This window comes from Chiroxiphia lanceolata, chromosome 5 (assembly GCF_009829145.1).
Source record: "Chiroxiphia lanceolata isolate bChiLan1 chromosome 5, bChiLan1.pri, whole genome shotgun sequence".
NCBI lineage: Eukaryota > Metazoa > Chordata > Aves > Passeriformes > Pipridae > Chiroxiphia > Chiroxiphia lanceolata.
In genome coordinates, this window is record NC_045641.1 from 75,002,031 (window position 1) to 75,020,267 (window position 18,237).

Sequence of the window (18,237 nt, forward strand, 5' to 3'; positions counted from 1 at the left end):
CGTGGAAACTTTGGAAAGGCTGGTAATGTGATATCCTGTCTGCAGCTTCCCTGGTTTGATACATCCAAATGGGTTCAAATGAACACACTGCTCATTCCTGAGGCAGTTTGCATCCATAACCACGTGCTCATGAGGAGGGGGAAGCAGCTGCTCTCACTGCACAGTAAGGCAGGTTCAGAGGGGAGGGTTGGGTGTTGAGGGTGGTGCATGGTCAACCCTCACACTGAATGAAAGCTGAGGGAGTTCCGGTTCCCAGCTCCCCTCAGAGTGGATCTCACAGTGTAGGTCTAATTTATACCCTGTACTGGGTTTACAGAGTTTACTCTGTGTATTCAATCAACAGTAATGTAAACAGGGCAGATGGTGGGTGTACAACAAGCCAAGTGCCCAGTGCATTGAGGGACCTTGGGCTTCAGCAGTGGCTGTTCTTTGTGTGCCTCACGGTGGCAACTGTGGGCACAAGCTGGGGAAGGGTCTTCCTCTCTGGCCAGCTTGGCTGGGGGCCTCCTACCCAGCAGGAAAACCCTGGGAACAGCCTTACCAGAGGCTCTTGAACTGCCTGCTGGCTCTGGAACGAAGGGAGGCTTTCACGTGTGCTTTTCCATGATTTCCAGTCCCAGTAGAGCTCTTTTCCCAGTAACATCATTCATAAATGCAGTAATAGCACACGACTAATAATAAATAATAAAAAATATAGCCCCTATTTTTATAATGGGGAGAATGTATGACTGGAAGAGAAAAGGTTGTGTGGAAACCTCACAGCACCTTCCAGGATCTGAAGGGACCCTACAGGGAAGCTGGAGAGCGACTGTTCATCAGGAACTGCAGTGACAGGATGAGGGGGAATGGCTTCAAACTGACAGAGAACAGGTGTAGATTGGATATTAAGAAGAAATTCTTCCCTGTGAGGGTGGGGAGGCCGTGGCACAGGTTACCCAGAGAAGCTGTGGCTGCCCCATCCCTGGAAGTGTCCAAGGCCAGGCTGGATGGGGCTTGGAGCAACCTGGGCTGGTGGAAGGTGTCCCTGCCCATGGCAGGGGGTGGAATGGGATGAACTTTAAGGTCCCTTCGAATCCAAATCATTCTGTGATGAGGATTAGCTTCATCTTGAGAAGATAAGTTTTTGTGTTCTTAATAAACTAAAGTAAGTATTGAGTTGCTTTCTGGGTTTTGTGTGTGTTTTAGCATCACAGTCAGCTTTGGTTTGACATTAATCTTACCTATGACAAAATAAGAAGGATTTAGAATTTGGTCTAGGAATTACTGTTCTACAGCATAATTATGGAGTTCAGTGAATTCATATTGAAGTTGGCAACACGAGTTTTAGTAAGGGTAAAATTATAGTATTTACCTGCAAATTAATTTTTTCCTGTCCTTTTAGAAAATGAGGGGTGCTATCCATGGAGCTGTTTAGGGCTTGCAATTTTCTGTAAGACAGTTTCCAGCTTCTAAAAATCTTTACCCTTTAAGTCCAGGAAATTTAAGGTTGTGTATTTGGCTTTGGAAATATCAGAGGACTTTATTTGGAAATACTGAAGGGGCTTATCTCAGGCAATTGTTCAGTATTGTAGCTAAAAAAAACCAAAAACCAGTGTTTTACTTGCAAACAGAAATGGAAACAGCTCAGTGAAAATTAACAATAAATTGGTAAGTTCCCTTGAAGCTGCATCTATCTAACTTGGGTTCCCCTGTACATAGACATCACTCCTTTGCCATTTTCCTGCCAGGTCTGTTCAGTTGTCTCAGCTCTGCCTGTTCCCCACAGCTCCAGTCCTGAGGAGCTGATGCAATTTGAGAGGACGTGCACTACGGACAGTTCTTCTGGAACTTGTGATTTAAGTGGAGTATTTGGTGTTTTTTTTAATTCCAGCTCTAGAATTGTGCAGTTTCACAAGCACCTCACCATTTAGTGCCTTTAGAACTGGTAGCTGCTGAGAAGGAAAAAGCCAAGCTTACAGGTGGTTTTGTAAATTTGAAGCTAAAAATGGCATTTTTAGTTCCCCTACAATAGATCAACCTTGGTGGCAGGTGATGGGGGTTCTGATTCAAGACTTTTTCTCCTCTCACCTCCTGACCCACCATTACTGTCATCCTGCTCCTGCAGGCTGGGCTGTAAAAGTGTTGGCCTGCCCCTTTGAAAACCAGCTTCAAACAAAACACTGCTTATTATTAAACTCCTGCAGAGGTTTTCAAAAAATAATCAAAAATAGTGACTCGTAGAACTTCAAATTTTTTAAAACTGTTTCTAATTTTTATGATTGCATTTATTTTGGTACAAATTTCATCTGCTGGAATGTGCCTTCCAGCTCTGTTCCTGTGAGATCTGTTTTTCTGAAATGGACTTGATAGGAAGAGTTGCTGTGCCTGGGTAGGTTTCCTTCAATGAAGTTTGAATAACGTACATATACTTAATGTAATGAAACTGTCTTGAAACAAGAACTCTTTCTAGTTTTCAGTTAGAACCTGCAGTCTTGACTTTTATAGGCACAGGCCTGTAATCAAATGAATGATCTGTTGCAAGAAAGGAAATAACAGTAAAGCAAAACAGAACACTTAAAATTTTATAAACATTTGGCTTAGTGCTTGAGTGTGTATACATACATGCCTTGTTTTGCACAGTAATATTTTCAGGTAAATTGACCATAGGAAAGGATACATTTATTGTGGCGTTCTAAAAACCATGTGAACAAGACCTTTACAAATTTTAAAACTTAGACTTTTGTTCATCGCGGATATACGAGTTCAGCCAGAAGCTGGCAATTTTACTTTCATAGTACCTGCAGCTGTTATTACCAGACTACAAGACATTTAGAGACAAATACTCAGAAAACCCTCTGGTAACTGTAATTTAGAGGTAAATTAAGAAACTGCTTTGCAATCTCCTTATGTACAGAATCATGTATCATCTTGCTCAGTAGCCTGAGGCATCAGCAGCTTTCAGCATGAAATTTAGTGCATACCTGAGTTACTGTATATCATGCATACTAAATATATGGCTTTTATAGACATATAAATCACAACATCAGGAGCCTTGTTTTCTAAATGTAAAGTTGATCTTAATCTCAACAAGGTGGCTAAATTTATCTTAATAAGAGAATCTGATCCTGTGCAAAGGTTATGCTTGGTGAATCATTAGGAGGAAATGTGTGTTCTTGGAGTTTCAGGTAAATGCAGAGAATAATTGCTCAGCTTTCTGTAAGTCTGGGTTGTCAGCAAAGAAACACTGTCAGTGCCACAGGAGGGCTGGGCCAGAGCAGGGGTTTATTCTGCTCTCATGTGTTGCTGTGGCTGTAGGTAAGGGCTGAGAGGGGGCAGGTACTGAACTATTGTGCTGGTGTAACCCAGACTATCGTTTGGCTGATTTCTGAATCCCTTTGTGCTGTGGCAGCGTGGGACTTACCAAAAATATAATGGGAATGTAATGAGAACTTTGTGCCACCAGAATCACGCTTCGTAATGATTGTCAGTGGGAAAACTCTCTAGCAGTTATTTTTGTCTGCAGTGCCATTAGCAAAAGGGGTGGAAGCTGTCAAAAATGCTGAGCAGCCATTAAAAGATCAACATTCAGGTTTCTTTTGCAGTTAAAAAGGAAACACTGTTATTGGCAAAACCCAGGAATCATTGAGGGTTTGATCCTGTTTGAATAAAAGCTGTAAAAAGGACCCTAAACCAAAGTAAAAACCTTTCTGCTCTGCCATGTGAGGAACATGAAATACTCGACTAGTGTGCATGCACAGGGATTTCCCCCACTTCTTTAGCTGAGCTGGTCAGCAAATCACAGAATATCAGGATGGTTTGGGTGGGAAGGGACTTTACAGGAATTATTTAGACCAGGATTGATGTTTTTATGGGTTTATAAAATAAAAAGGAAGCCAGTGAATTACTCTTGCAAAATAAAGTGTAGTTGCTTTGCTTTGCATTTGAAATAGTGTTCTGTTCTGGATGAAGAATGCTCTGTGACTTGGAGGTGTCATGAAGGAAGAAGTTCCTGGGAGGGAGACAGGGATCAATCTCAGTAGAACAGTGCATGTCTAAAGCTTTTTCAGCTTGAGACTCCCTTTGCACCTGCATTGGCCTCCTCTGGACCCATCCCCAGTAAAGTGAGACCACATCTGTTAGTCCAGAAACAAAACACTTCTGGTAATTGCAAGATTTGGGATGGGTTTGGTTTTTCCCTCTCAAAAGGCCCATAGTTGTGTTATTTAAATGTGTCTCAGAAGAAGTAACATTTCCTGTAAAGCAGTGTGAGGTTGGCATTGCTCAGTGTGGCAGGTTATTTACTGCAGGATTCGGGCCTTCTGTGGCTCCCCCCAGTCTCCCATTTGCCATTTCTGCCTGATAAAGGCATTTTACAGTCTTTTCCTGGAACACTTGGTTTTACTGTGCTTTAACTTACTGAAAAATTGAATTATCGTGAAGGCTGGTTTTATACTTAACATGTAACAGAGTGCATGTCCCGTACACACGTACTAGAAAATTAATGGTTTGTTCTTTGACCTGTCACTAAAATCTTGGAAGCTCTGCCTGCAAGACACTGTGGAAGCAGAGAATTGGGAGTGCCATTGATGAATGTCTGTGTGCTGTTTCCAGTCTTCTAACCTACAAACTGTCTCCTTTTCTTCTTTCCTCCCGTCCCGCCTGGGGGTGATATAAACATACTCCATAACTTATTCTTTACAGCTCCTTAAAAGAATTTGTCACTGCTAAAGTCACTTCACAATTGCAGTAGGAAACTCGGAGGAATTACGGGAAACTGTCCCCACTTGGGTGGCTGTGGGACTTTGCCCTCGGTCTGGAGACTGTCAGTGATTCAGTGTGCTGGGTCATGGATTTATTTATTTCATTTCACCATGAAATGCAGCAATCCCTGGCACAAAGCACTGCACGTTTTGAAATCATCCTCAATATTTTCACACACATTGTTTTCATCATTTGAGCATTTGCTGCAAATGAAATTATGTCTGACATTGATTTCTTTTTTTTTTTTTTTTTTAAATCCTTGTTTCAAAGTGAAATGAAATGAGAATGTTAAGTAGTGCTGGACACAACAAAAGTCATCATTAGAGAGTGGAACATCTGACTGGCATTTACTTGTCCTTGCTGAATTCAGAGATTTCCAAGTAAGAGTTGTACTCCTTGCCGTTGGGAGTGGAAGCAGTTTTGGAGTACAGTAGTGATGTGTGAGAGTGATGACACATGTGGCCTCTGTAGGGGGGTGTGTTCCTCCAAACAGAGTATGAGTTTGGAATGCTTTTCCTCCTTTTCCGTTCCCACTCTCTCCAAGCTTTAAGCAGCCAGCAGTTTTCAGGCATTTCAACTGGACTGTGTTTCAGGAGCAGCAAGGCAGGTGTGTGCAGGAGAATGGAGTAAGTACCAAAGCTGGCAAGAGAAACAGAGCAGAGAGTCTGACAGAGTCACAGGGCTGTGATGGTCTGCGGGACACTAATGAGGAAACCTTCAACAGAAACATTCTGTGGTAATGCAGTCTTCTGTCAATGTCAGTGATTTTCAGAGTGGGGATATTTTATTGGAGTGCCTGGAATGTAGTTTCAGAAGAAGAGCTATCCTGATGTAATAGAAAATGTGAAACTGAAAAAAAAACCAAAACAGAAAACCCCAAACAAACAAAATCCAAACAAAACAAAAACACCCACCCCAAAATCACAACCCGGTGCATGCAACCAACAAAGCAAAGTCCCTCATTTTAATTGATTCATAAAATGGTTTCTAAAGCTTGACATGGAAGACAAAAGTACCATACCCACCAAAACAGTGGCAACTTGCCAGAATGATTGGGAACTTCCTATTACAGTGGTTATTACTGTGGCTGGAAGGAATCGTGTGACTTAGTCAACCTCTATCCCTGTGTTTTTTCAGAACTTTGAAGTAATTTGAAGTCTTCAGTTCTATCTGCTCTGGAACCAAATACAGTTTTGAAATTTTGATGCTCCTGTACACATTGTGTTCAGTCACATAGCTAACTCTTACACTTAATTTCCTTTACCTTTCTTTTTGTTCTGATGAAAGAAGAAAATTAAGAGAACCTCTTTTATAGCAGTGATTGGAAATGATCAAACTAGGATTGATTATTGGCTTTGGTGGGCTGAGAATGGGAGAGTGAGTTCTGGAAGGACGGAAATGTGTGCTGTGGTGTTGATGCAGATTTGTACCAACTCAGCTGATTTGAAGTGCAGGACTTCTCTTGGATGATGCTCAGCACCATTGTTCTCTCTCACTGCTGCTGCCAGGACAGGCAAGTCTGGTGTGTCTCCAGCAACATCAGTCTTGTGCTGGACCTGCCTTTATCCAAGTCAGGTCACAGATCTAAACCTAAACAGAGCCAAGGTCCTGCTCCTCGTGGCAGCATCTCTTTGTTACTGAAAAGTGGCTTCTGGTTCAGGAACTGTCCAAAGCAGTGAGGAAAGTGGGATTATTTAAAAAACAAAAGTTCCACTTGTGTTACTGTCTCTTGCTGGAACCTATTCTCAATTCTCAAGTGTTTATATTATCATCTCAATGGCTGGAAAATCCTGTGTTTTGCTCTTGGAAAGACCAGTGGAAAAAACTTTTCAGCAGCTGAGGTGGCTTGTTACCCTGTCCTGGTTGCTGGACACTCCAGTGTCTGCTTGTTTTGGCTCAAGCCTGATGGTGTGCTTGGTACCTTCCTCTTCCCTTCCCCTTCTGTAGGGCCAAAACCCTCCTCTTCTGAACTAACCCTCTGCAGAGAGTTTCAGGACATCACAAAGGTATCCCATGTTTAGATTATAAGTTTTTTTTTTTTTTTATTACTTTTTTATTATAAGGGTTGCCTCTTATGTGAGAGTTGAAATAAACCCCATGTCTCCTCTGGGAAATAATGCTGAAAGAGGGAGAATATATTTGAAATGAATGGAGCAGGAGCAGCAGGTTTTGTTGCTGTGATTTCTGAATTTCAGCCATTGAAATGTTCAGTACCTGCTTAGCTGGGCAGTGCAGAGGTGGAGGAGTGTTCTGGGGACATGGCCTTGGCTGAAGGGGACATAAAGGACCCTCTTGGCTCCCAGAGTCGTTCCCACTGGTGCAAGGAGCTCTCAGACGGGCTAAGCAAGTCTGCTGTGATGTCCTGGAGAAGGGAGCCTCTGTCCACAAGTATTTCAGTGGATCTGCAGGATGTGGTGAACTCCTATAATAGACCGATGGCCGCAGCTGCCTCTGTTCTAAGCCAAAGTGCCTGGAGTCTGCAGTGGGCCCAGGAATCCGCACCAAAGGATTGAAGGGTTCTTTTGCCTTTGTGAGTAGAATCTCCCATGTGTCTCATGTCACTTCTGCTGCTTGGAAAAATAAACAAAAAAAGCCCAAACCCAGGACTTGGAAATGAAAAAGAACGAAATAAGTTTTTCGGTACCGTGATAGGTGTGGAGGAGCTATTTGGGAACCTGATCAGTTGGTACATTCCTGCTTCTATTAAGCTGGTCTGTTACTCACACTGAGTGCTGGTTTCTGCTCAGATGTCTCATGCTCAGATGTCTAATCACTAATTAATTACCTACTTGTTGAGAAGGTTGCGGAGGAAAATGGACTGCTGTTGGTCAGCCTGGTTGGTGTCTGGGTCTGAGGGATGTATTTACATTACATTGTCATCATGTAGTCATCATGTGGTACATTCAGATGGGACTCCATTAAAAGGCTTAAAAGTATCTTTAATGATGACCAAAGATTGGCAACAAATCCCCAGATGTATATGTCATTGGATTCCTTGCCTTGGGCATAATTTAGTCTGGTGTGATTGTCTGACTAAGAAAGTCATGCAGACTTATGAAACAGAAGGGATTGGAAGGGTCATAACCATTCACCTGCCCAGGGCAGGACCAGGTGGAGTGTTGATGGTTAAGGTTTGTCAGGTGGTTTGTGGAGACCTGTCTGCTCCAGGAGCCTTGGACTCGTGTTTCAGTGTGTTACAGTGCTCTGTGCATTCACCAGTTGAATCTGTCTGAGGGATGCAGGGATCAGAATTATTGTTAGACTCTACTTTTAGCCTTGTGAGAATCAGCAGACAGGTAGATGAGCAACTAAAGAGGTGTTCCTGGGAGGGGAAGTTGTGTAGTGGCAGTTTGAGCCCAGATCCACTGTGGACTAAGGCTGGGTTTGGTAACTGCTCAGCACAGCTGTACATGTGGACCAGGTGCTGCTGCTGGGTGGGCTTTGGTGCTTTCAGCTGTGTGACACAACTGGGAGCACTGCAAACAGTGAAGGAAGGAGCCAAGTCCATAAAAATGTGAAGTTTGCCTGTTTTGTTGCTCCCAGAAACCTTTTAAGTTCCATAATGTGAATTGAAATTGAATACTCTGGAGCTAAACATGATTGGAGACAGACTTTTTGTCTGGTAGGAAACTGGTGATGTGTAATGAATGTTGTATCTGGAGGTTTTCCATGTGAATGGTTCCTGCTTGTTCCTGGGTTTTGACTCATTTCTAGAGTACGTGTTTCCTGCCCCAAACCTTTAAACCTAGAGATTTGTATTTCTGTTTTTCAGTGATTATCAGTAAGGATTAAAGAGAGGAGCAAGTGTTAGCATGGGATGGATACTCAAACTCTAGTTCTCTTCTATTTCTGAGAGTGCCTTTCCTTTTGCTTATCTGTAGTTTGGCCAAACTCAACTTATAAGAAATAGGAGTGTTTCTGTGCCTGAAACAAAGACCTTTCTCATTCTGCTTTCTGTGTCAATTGAAGGCTGAAAATCTGTCACGTTCTGGTGGGAGAGCAGTTCATGTTCTAGCTGTTGTTATCTGAAGGCATGAGTGTTCTTTTTGTGGAATAGTACTCTTAGTTGACTAGGTGGTATTTCCAGTTCCTGAAGTGTTAATTATTCTGTGGAGAGATTTTTTTTGCTGGATTATTTTTATTTTTCCTCTTTTTGTCGGTGCAGTTGCTGGACCTGGAGACTCTGGTTGCATTTTACCAGATGCAGACAGATCCATCAACAAGCACTGTCATGCTTGGAGAATTTACCTTCTTGCCCCTGACCTTGGCGCTGCTGCTGCTAGAAGGAAAGATTCAGTAAATAGGCTACAGTTAATTTATACTTTTTCTGGGCTCTCTTGTGTGTGATTGTGTTAATGCTAATGGATTCAATGAGCTTTTGTAACACAGACCAGTGTGAGCAGTTCTGTTTATGAGACAGACACTGGAATGGTGCTATTCCTTAGTTTCTGTCTATACTTCCTCCCCAAATCTGGATGGATTACAGCTAGTTTCACACCAGCCACTAGGTGTTTTTTTTCACAGGATACTTTCACACCATATTTAAAGTAAGATTTGAGTGTTGTGCAATATTAACTCCTTCCCTGAGCCCTGCAGATGATCCCTGCAAAAGATCCCCTGCCTCGCTCTGCACTGGGCATTTCACAGACAATTCTCTTCAGAGCAAAAACTCTAAGGCAAATAACTAGTGGGAAAAATTTCCTGAGCCCTTTGAATTGGGCAGTGCAGTTGCCATGGTTGAGACGTAGGACAATTTCTTGATGTTTACAAAGTTCTGTGGTGTGGGATGTTACAGGGAGATCGGAGTGAGAAGATGTGAGAGGCTCTCAGCAGTGCAGAGGGGACCCCTGGGTGGGACGGTGATTCCTCCCTCTGACTGTCTGTGGCACTCTCGCTGCAGAAATGGCTCTGCTCCCTGCACAGCAACTGCTGAGCTGGCTCACACTGCAGCCAGCTCATTACTGAACACAGGCACACGTTTCAGGGTGCCACAAAATGCCCTTTCAGTGGATCACTGCTGGTTCAGGAGCAGCTGGCATGACCTGCAACTTTTCTAGCGCTGGTTACTCACGGTTTGGTCTCTTCATCTCACGAGTCACTCAGAGGAGTACACAGATTTGTCTTGGGTGGGTAAATTGTAAGGGTTTTTTCCCTGCTTCATTTCCCTCAGTAGGAAGTCACAGGTGGCACACTAAAACTGTTAACATCGTGACAAAAGCTGTGCCAAACTCGAGCAAATGTTATGTCCAGTTTAATGTAATATTCAAGAGTCTCTCAAGTCAAGATACTCTAAGGGTGGGTGTGAGGCAGAGGTAGCTGGCGTCAAGGTATCATTAAGGCTGTGATTTGCTGCTGCTGTTCCCACTTAACTTTGAAGGAATCTCATCATATTTTGACAGCAACTTTTTGAAGCGTGTGTGGAAATTTTAATTAAAATTTTGCTTTCCCCAAATACTTACTTTGTTAACCAAACATCTTGGAGCAGATTATGGCATGGTTTGTTTCAGTTGACAGCACTTAATCCCGATTCATTTGTGCTGTTCAGGGTTTCACTGGTGGACAATAAAAGGTACCGTTGAGGGCACACCAGGGTTTGGCTGCAGCCGAACATCAAAGCGCCAGCGTTTCCCCAGCACGTGCAAGGGCTGTGTTACTGGGAGGTCACTGCTGGCTCGGGCTTTGAAGTGTGATATCATACACGGCCTCTGGAGGAGACACAAACATTTTGTGGATATTTTTAACCCTGTGTTATTAACTGTATTTTGTGTAGGTAAAGCTGTGCGTGCGGGCACAGATGTGGAAGTTGGGGTTTAAGACCTGACCTCGCTCTTTGCTTTTCATATGTGTCAGGCTTGCCTGGCTGTGTGTCCTGGCTGTCACTGCTGCTTTCTCATGTTATAGCTTGAGACTCTGCAGTAAGATTATCTGAGAAGAAACTTCTAAGAGGGATGTGCTCAGATTTGTCTCTGAATTCAGTTTTACTGGTCCATTGGCTGTCGAGGATTTCACCTCTAAATCTCCTCCTACTTGACTTACTTCTCTTATCACAGAACTTGCATTTCACAAAGCTGATGATCCTGCAGTGTAAACTTTGGGATTTATTGTTTTCCTTGGTACACAAAAATGCATCTTGCTTGGGACAAAAAAGGTGGGAGAGAGAATCCCGTCATCAAGCCGTGGCCTAGATTCTGTTTAAATTCCTTTGCCTGACAGTTCTTGGTTTGAGACTAAATTTTAAGGAATTAAAGAATTTAAGATTTGGACAAATATAATTTGGTTATCACAGAATGGTTGAGTTTGGAAGGAACTTCTGGAGGAACCTCTTGTCCAACCCCCTGCTTCAATGCAGGTCAGGTTGCCCAGGACAATGTGCAGGTGCCTTAAAGCATATAAATAATATATAAGTATAAGAATACAAACAATTAATCCTCATCCTCTCAAGGTTTTTTAAAACTGCTTTTGAAATATATTTAAAAAGCTCCTATGTCTTAAGAAGGTATTTTCAAGGTTGAAATTTTGCAGCTAGTTTAGAGCAGAGTTTTGTTTAAGTACATAGAACTTTCTAAAGCTGTAGCTGTGCATGATGTTACAGTGTACCTTAGAAATCTACACAAATCTCTTAGGAAATAATCCTGCTTCATATTTATTGTTACCATCAGCTCATCCCAAGTTCTGGGTAGTGTGTGTGTGTGTGTATTAGGGTTATACATTGTTATCTCACACACTCACGCATGGATCAGTGCAATTTGTGAATTCCCCTGTGTGGGGTATGGTCAGGAAACAGAAAGTGCCAGTTCTTGTGTTTGCTGGTTTACTAATAACATGAAAAACACCTTCTCAGAGGAGAAATGTCAGTGGCTCTTACTTGATATAAAGAACCTGTGCTTGTGCACATACAGGTAACACATTGTTTCTGAAGGTACAGGAGACATGGCTCCCTGTGAACTTGTGTATGTGGGGACATGTATTTTTCAACTGGTTTTTGCCCCTGTTTTTCCACTCAGCAGTTTTTCCTGGTTCTTCCTTCTGGAAGCAAGCACGAGCTGTCACTGAGCATGGCTTGTCTGCCTCCATGTGAGAAGCCCCACAGAAAACACCTCAGTCAGACACAGGCTAAGTGAAGGCAGAATGTGAAATCAGTGTCTGCTTGTGTTACTGTTTCCTGATACTCACTGCTGACACCAGATTTACTCTGTAATGCCTGGTAGCTTGTTTAATATTTTTGATTAAACAAACATCCCTGTTAACTGTTTATGTATTTCTTTCATGAAACATCATTTGTATTGTTGAGACATCTGTTAAATTAAACTTCTGTTTTTATTTAGGTGTATGAGTTGGATGGCATCCCCTTGATTCTGGACAACTGCAGCATTGATGACAACAATCCCTGTATCCTTTACAAAAGAGTTCTGTTTTTTGAGTGTGACTCACAGAAGAGGTGTGGGGTTTCACAGATGGGTGCCAGCACTGCTTTCACTGGGTACCCAAGTGTGACTGGCCTCAGGACTTTATAGGTTGTGTTTAAATGGTTCAGAAGTGAGCAAAGGCACAAATAGGCTTTCATGAGCTGGATTCTGAGTAAGTTGAATTGTGGTTATATTCTGTTTCCTACAATAATAAATATTGCTGGTTTGCAAATGTCAGCTCAGAGAACCAGCTGTGACAGGAATCTGAATCCAGGCTCTGGCTGTTGTGTCAGATCTTGGAGCCTTTGCTTCCATTGAAGCATCTGTTCAGGAGGCTGAAACAGTACCCCATCAATTCTCTGCACTTAATAAATGGGGTTGGGGAGGTTATTCTAAGCACAGAGTCAAGGCTAACAAGCTGTTGTAAAAACGTGTATAGCTGAGAAAATCAATGGTGCTCGTTACTGAAATGTTGAGGAGATTTTAATGTAAATGATATTGTGCTTCATATTATCTTCTTCCTGGGGTTTAAGAGCAGAGACTTTCCAAGACAGATTGCTGTTAGAGAGAAATGACTTTATATTGAAGAGAAGCAGTTGTTAAGCAGAGTTTCCCATCTCTTCAAGCACCACACAGTTGTCCTGCCCAGTTCAGTCAGATTTTCTGCCATCTGATCATTAGCTCTGTGTGAGTTTCTGGTAAGTGTGTCTGGAAAGCAAATGCATTTCCTGTGTAAAGTCATGTCACCTTTCTTGTACTGAACACATGAAACGAGGTTTCAAAATTAATTGATAAGAAAAAGGTCACTTTCTAAGAAGTGTCAAAAAAAACCACACAAAAAAAGTTGTGAAAATGGTACATATTCTCTCAGTTGTGTGCTGTGGAACATCATCTACATATAAATGTGTCTTGAAATAACGTAGATGACAGCACAAGCTGAGTGGAGGAGCAAGGAGTGTTAAGTATCCTCTGAGTTACTCACTTTATTGCTTTATGTACACAAGTTTTACATTCCTCACTGTTCCTGTACCTGGAGACCTGGCAGTGTGGCTCTGGACAGGGCACTGAGGAGCAGAGTTGTACTTCCATGGGGCGGTTCAGGGAAGGGGCACTGCTGGATGAGATGGGAAGGGCAGGGAAAGTTCCCTTTCCCTAAGCAGAAGAGCAGCCCTGAGAAAACCTGGTAGGGAGCTTTGGTCCCAGGTGACTTCTTTGCTGGAAAGCACAGCTGTGCAACCACCTCTAGAATGTCTTTCTAGGATTAATCCTTCATTTTAGCTGTTAGTAAAAGAGGATAAAGTTGGAGGCCTTCAAAGGCTAGAGTTCTAATTTACGATCTTGAATGAAATGAAAATAAAATACCCTGGGAGTCTTTACTGCATTTTGAGCAATGTGGGACTTCTTACACCTTTTGATACAGGCTGACGTTTTACGGCTGCACCATAAACTTCTTACCAGAGGATAAAACTTTGTTTACTTGGTTTTTAAAGACATCATAACACATAATGTGAGCTTTCACCACTGATCCGTGGCACAGAGTGCAGGGGGATACGGGCGAGTGAGCAGCACGTGGGCAGAGGGGCCTGGTCTGCCGGGCCCGGCTCTGCCGGGCCTGGGTTTGCTACCTCAGCATTTGCAGTGCAGCTCCTGGCTGCTGCTCTGGGCCTCACTCTGACCTCGTGCTGTTCCAGGTGCTCTTGTGCTACATGAAGTTAGTGTTCCCCTGCCCCTCTCCTGCCTCTGACATTCCTCATCTGCTGCCTTCCCAGCAGAACTTACACAGGGAAGCAGGGGAGGAATTTGCAGTTTAGCTGTTTCTGCTTTCATCTGCTTTGCAGCATATTCTGCTACTTGTGGACACCACAAACCAGGTCCTCAGCAGCATGTGGGGCCAGATTCCACTGCATAACAACTGCATCATCTCTGAAGAGATTCAGCTGTTTCTTTGCTCTCTTTGTGCACCTCAGTCCTGCCTGGCATAAATCCCAGAATCCCAGGATGGGTCAGGCTGGAAGGGACCACAGTGGCTCATCTGGTCCCACCTCCCTGCTCAGGCAGGGCCAGCCCAGAGCACATGGCACAGGATTGTGTCCAGAGGGGTCTGGAATATCCCCGGGGAGGAGACTCCACACCCTCTCTACTCTCTTCAGGGCTGAGTCACTGCCCAGCAGAGAAATTCTTCCTCATGCCCAGGTGGAACTTCCTGGGCATCAGTTCCTGCCCATTCCTCCTGTGCCATTGCTGGACCCCTTGAGCAGAGCCTGCTCCATCCTCTGCCCCCTCCCTGCCTCCAAATTACATGTACAAAATTTTCTGAAGAAAAAAATGTAACTTTAATGGTAAAAGCGATAGAATTTTTTTCCTGGATGAAAAAAAAATAATTTCCCTAAAGTGTGCAATTCATCAGGAGAAGCTGGACTGCCGTGTTAGATGTTAAAGAGCTCTTTATTACCTTTGAGAGGAAAAATTCTTTGATGAGTCTTACTGTTTGTAGCATATGGAGGAATGCTGCAAGAGGAAATGGGTCTGCTCTTATCCTAAAATAAATTCCTTTGTAAACCTGTCATTACCTTAAAATTGTGTGCTGCGAGATCCTGAACAGTTCTGTAGCATTCATAGAACTGCCGGGGAGTTGGTAGCTTACAAGGTTAAACTGACATGTTTGCATTGCTCTAATTAATTGTTTAAATTCATCTTTCAGTGCCCAGTGTGGGAGAACTGTTACCTTGTCTAATTACATCTCAGGCTTGTAACCTTTACATTTATGCTAACAAGGAGTATTTTTTCCTTCAGGATATTTGATGAGTACAGGCCAACAAAGCACACCCTCAGTGGTAGCAGACACCAACATGATTATGGACAGTTAAGAACAAATTTGCTGTACCTCTGTAATTATTCAAATTGGTATTTTGAATTTGCAGCTGCTACAACTTTGCATGTTTCCAAGTAAATTCAATGGAGAAGTGATGAAAGATGCCAGAATTTCAACTGTGAGCTGTTGGGCTTTTAGCACAGGGGAAAAGGTGAGCAGAGTGAGACTGGGGTTCATTGAAGACCTCAGAGCCTGAGGAGTTAAACTTCAGAGGAGGTTGAATATCGCTTTTTCTGTACCCTTTAAATCATCTGTCTGGGACTGGCTGCACCCTAATCATAACTGTCCCTCTGTATTTAATAGCAGTCAGGCTGTTCCAAAATGCAAGTGGAATAGTTTGCCTTTAGATTAAGGAGAGGTCCTTTCATGAGCTGTTTATTTTAGTTCTGAAAATTGAGTTGCTTGTTCTGCTTCTGAAAAGTTGGAAACGTTTTGCTTTACCTTTGTAACCTGTGTTTAAGAACAAAGAAATTAAACGTGCCACAGGGTAGCAGAGTGGGTTGGAGATGCCTATCTGGGTAATACCAATAAAAAATTTACTCCAAATCCTGCTTTTCAGGTTATTTGAAGAATATGTATTCTGTGAGGATATATGTTTATATATATGTCTGCATGTGTATACACACACATATATGTTATATATACAAGTAAACACCTAGCTAGCTATGTTTTAGGAGTAGGAATTTTCAGCATTTGTGAAAGGAAAACCTGTGGTTGCTGTGAACATCCGTACACAGATCCCTTAGTTTAAAAGATGTATGAAAATGTAGAAAATGTAAGATAATTTTCAGATACTCCTTCCCAAAGCTGCTTCTATTATATTCAGTCTGAAAGTCATCTGAGAGGTAGATTGAAAATACTTCTGACTTGATGGCAGCAGCAAGTATAATTGTGGTTCATGAAACTGGCTGAAGCTGGAGGAAATCAAGTTGCTCTGGTCTACAACAATGGCAGTTTGTTTTTGGGAGATGCCAGCAAGGACTTTTGGGGGAGCTGACAGACATTTTATTTCTAAGTTACAGAGTGCAACCTAAACCAGGCCACATGCTGTAAAAAAGCCCCGCTGCTGAATGGAGGCCAGTGGAGAGCAAAAATAGGAGTGTGAGTTGAGTTTTTAGAGTGAACCATCATAGAGCTGAGCATTTTCACGTACATGTGGCTATCCCATGAGTGTTGCCAAAAAATACAGCATAATGTCACATCAGTAGTGGTTGCCTTGCTTTGGAAAGCTCCCTTCAGGCACTGCCAGTGCATGAAGTAGCTGGATGGGACCTATTTGGTTCTGTATTTTCACAAGCATACATGAAATCATGCTATTGACTGGATATGGATCTGTAAAGGAGCCAGGGTACTGATGGGAGCAGCAATGAACTCCTCATGCCCAGTCAGGTTTTGCCCACCTGGAGGATCTCTGGGATCCCTTCCAACCCAGGCTGTTCTGTGATTCTGTGGAATTCCCCTTCTCCTTGTCACTTTGCCACTTGCTTTGCTGCACAAGTGAGTTTGAAATAAGTAAGTTTAAAGTCTGTCTGGGCCAAAGTGAAGTGTATTCTTTGGTAGAGGGCTTCAATTCTGCATTATTTCTGGTTGCTGCTGTTACCCTTATCCTTGGATGACACAGAGCACCACCAGCATCTTACTTTCTGTCAGCCAGTACTGAGTGTGTCCCTGTGACTTGAACAACCACGGCAGACAGCAAGTTTTTAGTTGGTTAGCAGTGGAGGGATGGGACCTGTCAGCACAGGTTAGGAGCATAAATCTGTTTGCTCATAGTGCCAAAGGTGAGGCAAAGTATTAGTTGAGTGGAAGCCAACTCTACCTGTTCTCACTGGCACAGGTTGCCCAGAGAAGCTGTGGCTGCCCCATCCCTCGAAGTGTCCAAGGCCAGGTTGGACAGGGCTTGGAGCAGCCTGGGCTAGTGGAAGGTGTCCCTGCCCATGGCAGGGGATGGGAAGCAGATGATCTTTAAGGTCCCTTCCAACCCAAACCAGTTTGTGATTCTATTCTATGATTCTACTGCAGATGGAACTAGGAGAGCAAGAAGTCGTCACTTATTGCCATGCTCCAGTTCAGACTCATTGAACTGCTGTGTGCTGAGAATTCATCTTTAGAGAGAGTGGAGAGAGTGGAGGATCCCTGCTCTGGGCATGAGCACAAAGCTGAGCTGCCTGTGAGTGTAACTGTGAGGGCCAGAGAAGAGGTGGTGAGAGGAGAAGCTGGAACAGGTACAGGGGTGGTTATTCATTGAGCAGGAACAGTCTGAGAGGGGTTTATTTGTTTCACCTGACTGAGCAGATCAGGTCCTGTCCTGTCCCTGCAGGTTGGTGGGAGTTCTTTGGAGCTGTGTTTTATTAGAGACAGTGGATCCCAGGGGCCTGTGTGGCTCGGAAGGGAATCCCTCAGTGTTGTATCAGGGTGGGGTTTTTTGGGCTGCAGTGATGGGCCAGTTTCTTCAGTGATTCCCATGAGGCTTCAAACTTTGTGTTATTTCTGCTGGTGAAAGGGGACAACCACAGCTACTCCCAAGCACTGCACTTGGCTGTGGTAGGGAGGGTCACCTGTCTGCTGCTGTCACTGTGTGACAGGGTGATTTTGACACTCTTGAAAGAAGCATTGCAAGTTATCCAGTTTTGTTCTTACAGCAGTGATAACGGACCAAAGGGGTCTGGATTCCACTCCAGGTAGGATTTTTCAGTATATTATCTGAAGTGTCCTCAGTGGGATTATTACAGAGCTCCAAAGGGGGAGGATCTGGGCACATGCTCCCTGTTGGAAAGGGCACAGGAGGCATTTGTGTAACCTAATCTTGCTTTAAATCACACTTGACATTTGCTGCACATCTGAAGAGATGGGATAACACAACTTCCATGTCTTAGACCATGGTTTATCTTTCCTTGATGCTGCAAACTCTTCAGGGCAAAACTTGGTGAAAGGTGAAGAACCAATCAAAAAACTTATTGCGTTAAACATGATATTCAGTAGATCTAAATTCTGACTCAAAGACTGCACTTCTGAAGTATTTATTGCCAGAAACTTCATCTTAGAATGAAAACAAAAATGTAGGAATTTCTCATGAGAGGTTCCACGTCTACTAACTCTATCAGTAATCCCTTCTGTTCCCCAGGAACAACTTTTTTCCTATCAAATGCAACATTCTCCTCGTATGAGAAAGACTTGAGACCACAAAAGGAATGCAGTGTGCAGTACAGAAAAAGATAC

General features: G+C 43.2%; 1 protein-coding gene across 2 annotated transcripts in view; it reads left to right on the forward strand.

The window, feature by feature from the left end:
• Window positions 1–18,237, forward strand: part of ATXN10 (ataxin 10) — a 67,660-nt gene that overhangs the window by 39,387 nt on the left and 10,036 nt on the right. For both annotated transcript variants that reach the window (XM_032689331.1, XM_032689332.1), the window contains one exon: window positions 12,066–12,129. In XM_032689331.1, the coding sequence (XP_032545222.1) occupies window positions 12,066–12,129 (64 nt within the window). The remainder of the gene's footprint in view (window positions 1–12,065; window positions 12,130–18,237) is intronic.